Below are 7,591 nucleotides of genomic sequence, written 5' to 3'. Positions count from 1 at the left end.
CTGCCAGAGCCCCGGGGGTGGGGGAGGGGACGGGGCCGACGACGGAAAGGGTCCGAGGGCGCACCTGGGCGCGCGCGTGTGGCTGAGTAAGGGGCTCCCAGATTGGTAACACGAGGTCCCCGGCTACCGTCCCATCCAATCAGGGCTTGGCAGGCGGGCTTGGGGGCGGTGACCGTGCGGATTGGCGGGAAGTGCTGCCAATGGGGCGAGGCGAGGCCGGTTGGGGGGGGCGAAAGGAGAGTTTGTGCTTTTACTGTTGACTTGGCTGGGAAGGGAGAACTCACGTCTCTAGTGCGTAGTCCGGCGGTTCGTTTTGTCGCCGATTAGGTACCCACGGACCGCTAAAGCCTCCGCCTAGTTGTAGTTCCTTAAACCGGAGCTTTGGGATCATCTCTCGCGGCAGTCCTCCAGAGTATGCAGAACGAATCCCCTCCCTCTTCTTGGGTCTGGAGGAAACCTTTACTGCCAACCCCGTCCCTGAGATGCACCATGAAGCCCCACGGAATCAACCATTTTTATGGAAAATCTGACCCAAACCATGGTTTCTTGAAGTGGGTGTGTTTGGCCCCATTTTGTGAACAGAAAAATGTTATGGCCTGTTTTTCCCAGAGACCTCCATTTTGTTAGACAATTTAATAGAGGCTTTGTTCAGTAAATATTGACACATTTTGCATATGTCCTAAATAGAACCATTTTGGAAATTGGATGCCCGGTAGAATTGAGGGAAACAAAGGGCTTTTTAGGCACTTAAGTTAGAATCTGTGTAGAAAGCCACTGCGTGCTGGATTATCCTTTGTCATAAAGAAAATTTTAAAATAAAATGGTGAAATGCTGTTCCTGTTCTGATGATAATAATTCGTAATGTATATTTTCAAATTCGTCTTAAATTTATTCCAACGCGGAGGAAAGGTCTAGTTCAGTACCCAAGTAAAATCTTTAATTTTTTTTTATATGTTGCCTGTTTCGGCAAATAGTTTCTTAGTCGTTTAAATGCTTTTTTTTGCTTGATAAGTTATTTAAATTGCTTGGTTTAGAAAAGACAGTTTGTAACAGTAGCTTATAATTTACTTCAGTGCTTTGCAGCAAAATATGTGAGGTCACAAAAACTTTATTGCTTTCCAGTATCCATACTTACAGTGGTATTTTAGGGGGAATCAGTTTTTTAAGGACTCCTTTTGGGAGTATATACACAAATAGGTGGAGATGGCCACCCAGTGTGGTTGTATAGAAAGAAGGAAAAGATTGGGAAGAAAATGAGTTTTATTTGTGTAGTAAACCTTTGAAAGTTAATAATTAAAAATGTCATCTGAGCGTGGGGGCTCATTCCTGTAATAACCAGCACTCTGGGAGGCTGAGGCAGGAGGATAGCAACTTTGAACCCAGCCTGGGCAATTTAGCAAGAACCTGTCTCAAAAATAAACAAAAAATAGGGCTAGGGATGTAGCTTGTGAGGCCCTGGGTTCAATCCCCAGTGGGGTGGGGGTCAGTGGGGAAACTTTTTAACTGTTAGTCATTTTTCACGTTTAGATAAACATGGTTTATAATGGCAGCATGTCTTAATATTGCTTCTTTTACAACATGGGCTTGAGCTTCATCCAGAATCTTAACAGAGTAATTCATCTTTACATTAATTGTAGAAATCATTTAAGGCATACTCTGCGTGATCCTTTTAATACTTGATGGATACCATTTTTGATATCTTCAGATTGGATTTCCTCTTATTCCTGGGAAGGTAGTTGGATGAAGATAACCATCACCTGATACATTTCCAAACTAGACAGGCTATTAAATATTGAAAACTGAACTAAAATTTATGCATATATGTATATTCTGGTGTGTGTATTCCCAGTAGAAAGCTGGGTTTCTTAAGATCTGTTCTGCTTTGTATACAAATGTTTACTTTTGTTTTTTTTTCCGGTACCGGGGATTGAATTTAAGTTTACATTTTTTTTAATGTTTGTTACTAGATTTTTTTTTTAACCTCCAGACCCAAAGGATTTATGAATAAACTCATGTTTACTAGCCCCCCCCATACTATTCTATTTAGGTGAAATGACTGGATTTTCACTGCTGTATTGTCAAGAAGTAAGAAACATACCACTTTTGAGAAAAATAATTTTTTTAGATACCTAAATTAGTTTAAGACGTAAGAATCAATATATTTTCCTTCTCCCTAGATATTTGATGAATTTATGCATTTGAATTTAAAAATCAAGATCTTTAAATAATTAGGATTATTCTTTTTTAGCAGTCAACTTCAAGTTATCCAGGGATAGGGGAACTTGGAGACATCACTGGATAACACCATGTTATTTGAAACCATATAATGGGAAGCCTTGTATTGGACACGTGAACAGCTTATGGGGGATGCTGTTGGGTGTCTTTGGCATTAAGAGGTGGAAATGGGGACCCAGGAGGTGGGAGAGAGATGGAAAAGGTAGGTAGGAGGGCATTTCAGACAGCTTTGTCCATTGTTGTTTATTTTTAATCTGAGAGACTTAAGTATAAAGCAACTACTTGGTTTTTGGGTAGTGGAGCTCAATGTAGCAATGACTTCCCTCAACATTTAGGGTCCTATCTGAAAGAATCTGAAGTGGCATTTGAGTCCCGTGGCTCTGAGAACATATGCACCCCTTTTCCAAAAGGCATCTTTCTTCCATCTTCCCTTTCCATCAGTTTTTAATTAGTAGTACCTTTATAAAGCCCTTGAAGATGTAAATCTGTTAGTTGTATCGTCTCTTGAATTATTTAAATCACTTAATCATTTAGATTATTGATCATTGGAATCCTCAGGAATAGGAATTTTGGTGGCAGGGAGAGGTAATTTGGGATCACTGGGCACATCCAGAGAGACAGGCTTTGGTGAGTGCTGCAGGTGGGGGGCTTTGGCAGTCAGAGGGCAGCATGATGGCGCTGGGAGGCTGGGCAGGGGTGTGACTAGGAGGTGGGAGAGGAATGTATAAGGGAGGTGGGAGGGCCAAAGACAAACTTTGCCTTCTTTGCAATTTTGCCTAGGGCCCTGGTGGTGGCAACCGCCTGTGTGCCACTGAAAATCGTGCCGATGCCTGGCATACTGCATAAATGGAAGCAGGGTACCGCGTGAGTTGAAACATTGGTCACACTATATAAAGTTTGTATATGTGAATCAGTGTAACTCATGGGGGGTCTGACTGTATTTGGATTTTTCTAATAAGGCATCATGGGCTAAGGAAAGAGCACTGGGCTGAGACTCGGGAGACCTGGTCTCTAATTGTAACCTTGGGTAAGTCACTTAACCTTTTTTGCCTCAAGTTAAATCTGTAATTTGCTTTGGGAAACTAAATTTCCTGTTATACTAAAAAAATGTTGAAAAATAAATTAAAAAAAAAATTTAAAGGAAGGAACCATAAGTAGATGATAACTACTAATATTTTATCTTGAGTTTAAGGTTCATTACATTTTATAAATACTTTCTGTTTTAGCATAAGTGAAATAGGAGATTCTTTTCCCTGAACATGTTCCATTTAATAGTAGGGAGGAGCCACACAGGAAAAATCAAGAACCCTCATACATCTCTCATTTTGACTGGGTGGATTAATTGCAAGGATGCCTTAGTGAAAACCCTTTTGCCAGTATCACAGTTTGGTTGTAAGAAGCCTCTTGTCTTGTTCTCAGAAAGGCCTGGGCAGGTTCTGGGGGTTAGCAATGAAACAAAATAGTGGGGTTTAAATAATATCCTAAATTTAGAGATTAGAGAATTGACAGAGGGTTGTATTAATGTCTTTTTAATTACTTTGAATGGGAGCAGAGATCATCTCTTGAGAGGATAAAACAGGCAAGCAATGACAGTGTGCCCTCAAAACCTGAGACCAAAGTGAACTAGAAAACAATGTTATAGAGCTGGGCATGGTGGTGCACACCTGTAATCCAAGTACTTGGGAGGCTGAAGCAGGAGGATTGCCCTGAGTTTGAGAACATCCTGGGCTACACAGTGAGTTTGAGGCTATCCTAAACTACATAGCGAGGTCCTATCTCAAACCCCCCTCCCCCGCATTTTATGGCATCAGTTGGACTGGTTAGGAACTGATTTTGGCAAGTTGAAACTTTAAGATATTAGCTGTTTTAGTGGTAATACTAAAATTAAAATTTCATGATTAACAGAATATAAACATAATCCTGCTGATCAGTTACATTGTTTATGGCATTTTATACAATACAAAATCAAAAGAATAGGGCCAGAGATTTAGCTCAGTAGCTCTGCTGCCTGTCTCCCAAGCTCCTGAGTGACCTGAGTTCAATCCCCAGTACCAAAAAAACCCAAAAAAACAAAAAACAAAATTGAAAGAATATTCAGGAGATTCCTAGGAAAATAAGTTCAGAGAGTAATTTACTGGTTCCTAATATAAATTTAATGATAGCTACCTTACACCATTTGCTTCCTTCCTGTGAAATTATTGCATCAAAGTTTGAAGTAGTGTATCCCCCCCACATTTTTCTCTCATATTTTTTCTCATATTCTCTTTTTCTCATTCATACCCCCCCCCCACCTGCTGGGCATTTAACCCAGGGCCTTATACAAGAAGTAGTGCTTTCTTCAGTGGGTTTTCTTCTTAATAGAATCACCTTTTTTTTTTTTGGTACTGGGGATCAAACTCTGGACTTTGTGCTTATGAGGCAGGCTGCAGAACCAGTGAGCTAAATCCCCAGCTCTTTATGGAATCATCTTTACTGTAACTTGTGTTCTTCGACTTGTCATCAACATTAAATGCACTTTCTCTAAATTTTCTCTCATTAACATAATAACTTTATTTCTTGGTCAGTTGTAAACCATTCTTTTATTCCACTTGGATCATTCATTCTAAGTGAAGGAGGCGTAGTCATTAATGTACAAACACATACACATTTTTTTTTTTTTTTGGTACCAGGGATCTAACTCGGGACCTTGTGCTTGCGAAGCAGGCGGCAGAACCATTGAGCTAAATCCCTGGCCCCAAACACATTTTTGACTAAAAGGATATATCTTAGTTTAGAGTTTGTAAATTCTTTTAACTGTAAGAAATGATAGCAAACTTCAGATCAAACAGTAGTTTCTGACTTTTTCATATTTCCAGGCATATCCAAAACACTGAAAGTGGACAGCACCTTACCTATCTAAATGAATCAGTTAAATTTCTTTTTCTTTTTCTTTATTTTTTTGTTTGTTTTTTTTGAGACAGGGTCTCACTATGTAGTTGAGATTGACCTGAAATTCACAATGTAGCCAAGGCTGGTCTCAAACTCATAGGTGAATCAGTTAGTTACATTTCTTTCTCATTTCGCATTTTGCAGCACCTTACCTATCTAAATGAATCAGTTAAATTTCTTTTTCTTTTCCTTTATTTTTTTGTTTGTTTTTTTTGAGACAGGGTCTCACTATGTAGTTGAGACTGACCTGGAATTCACAATGTAGCCAAGGCTGGTCTCAAACTCATAGGTGAATCAGTTAGTTACATTTCTTTCTCATTTTGCATTTTGAATTCAGTAACATTTTTACATATAGAGGAGCCCAGAAAATAATGAAGATATCATCTCATAAAACTGTTTTGTTCTTGGATTCTCTATAGTTGTTTAGTTCTCCTCAAGTAAACCTGTGTTTCTGAGACATTTCAGGCAAGAAAGAACAAAAACAAAAACTGAAGCCTGGTGTGATAGCATCATAAGTTCAAGGCCAGCCTAAGTAACTTAGTGAGACACAATCTTAAAATTTTTTTAAAAAAAGAAGAAAAGAATTAAGGACAGGTCTGTAGATAAAAAGTTTGGTCTACTTTCTTTTTTAAATTTTGTACCGGGGATTGAACTTGGGTCCTTGTGCTTGCAAGGCAAAGGGTAGAACCACTGAGCTAAATCCCCAGCTTTGTAGATACAAAGTTCGGTGGCAGAGCACTTGCCTAGCAAGTGTGAAGCCCTGGGTTTGATCCACAGCCTCACAAAACCAAACCAAACCAAAGAAAAATTATTTTGTCTCTTTCAATAGAAGCTCTATAAGCTGCAGGAAATACTTTGATGATCTAGTTTAGGTAGAATATTTAGTGAGCTGCTTGTTCAAGACAAGAAGTTCAGAGGCAAGTAGGTATTTTATCTAAATCAGGGTTATTGTTCAGTAACAAGTGTTTCTTATAAGTCTTGAGGTTGCTAAAGGTTCAGGCAAGAAGTAGGACTGAGAAGATAGGCAGATGGCTTAAAACTGAATGAAGGTAGGTAAGTAAGTGTGGGCAAGACTAGATAAGTTGAAACATACTTTTTAGGAGTAGGAATTGAAAAAGTAGACTGAATTCTTACAGCTCAGTGCTGTTAGTATAGCTTTTGAAGACAGTTCTGTCCAACTTAGTCTGCCAATAAATTGTATACTGAGATGATGAAGGAAGTTGGAATATGTTGCTGGAGAAGGAATGAGGGAGTGAAATGGTAAGTTTCTGACAGGAACCTTGTGGCTTTTAGCACTTGCATAAAAATTCTGTTCCCTTTTGGTTTAAATTTTCGTGCATTAGCAGCTGCTAGGTTACATTAGAAGACAAGGTCAAAATAGATGTTTTATTTAGTCAATGTTATTCAATAATATTATTGAAGATATAGAGGAAAGTAGCTTATAAAAGTTAAAGTTGTCTACAGCTTCATGTTTTAACAGTAACAAATTTTTATTAAAGTTAGGAAAAAAAACAGGCTCTGCAGAGTGAGTTTGGGCCAAGTAAAAGTAAGAAAAAAAGTACGCTTTGTAGGGTTAGAGCAGGCCACTGCAAGAGAGCACAGTGGCCCATGTTTTTGTTTTAACTGAATGACTTATGATAAAACTTGAAAATAATGTAATTTAGCCAACTGAATAAATGTTGTGTTTTTCTATTTAACATTGGCCAGAAAAAGAAGTCTTTAAAATTTATATTTAAAACACTCAATGTTGGTCCATATGTTCTAATTTAGTCATGAACGTTGTACAACTGATGTTTGATCTATTTGATTCAACCTGAAAAGAATTCATTTAACCAGCTAGCTGCCTTTGCTGAATCTATCGTCATGTCTTCTGAACATGGTAAATTGTTTGTTTTTATTTTGCTGAGATCTCAGATTTTTTCAGACATCAGTTAGCTCTTTCAGTGTTATACTTCCAAAGCTTTGCTTTTCATTAGAAGTAGATAATGGTAATACATAGAGTATATAGTAGCTAGTTATATGCTATGTTCTGTGGCACTGTTAGGTTGCATAATATACCCCTTTCAATTGCTTGAGGGTATATTTTAGATAAGGAGCTGGATCTGTGGCTTTTTGTAAATAAAGTTCTATTGAAACATGATCATGCCCACTAATATACCTACTGCCATGGTTGCTTCACCTTGCACAAAGCAGAGTTAAGTAGTTGTCTTAGAGTCATATGGCTGGCAAGCCTGAGATGTTTACTATCTTGTTCTTTTAAAAAAGCTTGTGGGGGTGGGGATGTAGCTCAGCTGTACAGCGCCTGCCCGGCGAGCACAAGGTCCTGAGTTCACTCCCCAGTAAACCCAGAAACAAGAGCTTGTGAATCACTGTTCTAGGGCCCCAAACCAGTTAATTAACAATGCAAAATTTTTTTTTTTTTTTTTTT

General features: G+C 38.6%; 1 protein-coding gene across 5 annotated transcripts in view; it reads left to right on the top strand.

The window, feature by feature from the left end:
* Window positions 1–3,015: 3,015 nt before the first annotated feature.
* The window catches only part of LOC104867351 (putative RNA-binding protein Luc7-like 2), a 64,642-nt gene continuing 60,066 nt past the window's right edge, over window positions 3,016–7,591 (top strand). For 2 of the 5 annotated variants that reach the window (XM_019208571.2, XM_033764507.1), the window contains exons 1-2: window positions 3,016–3,099; window positions 3,195–3,262. In XM_019208571.2, coding sequence (XP_019064116.1) covers window positions 3,062–3,099; window positions 3,195–3,262 — 106 coding nt within the window. In that variant the 5' untranslated portion in view covers window positions 3,016–3,061. The remainder of the gene's footprint in view (window positions 3,100–3,194; window positions 3,263–7,591) is intronic. The other 3 variants (XM_019208573.2, XM_019208572.2, XM_019208574.2) reach the window with 2 other exon arrangements.

The sequence above is a fragment of the Fukomys damarensis genome, unplaced genomic scaffold (assembly GCF_012274545.1).
Source record: "Fukomys damarensis isolate Sample0158 unplaced genomic scaffold, DMR_v1.0_HiC HiC_scaffold_16, whole genome shotgun sequence".
NCBI classification, from domain to species: Eukaryota; Metazoa; Chordata; class Mammalia; order Rodentia; family Bathyergidae; genus Fukomys; species Fukomys damarensis.
This window is presented reverse-complemented; position numbering and strand designations above follow the sequence as displayed.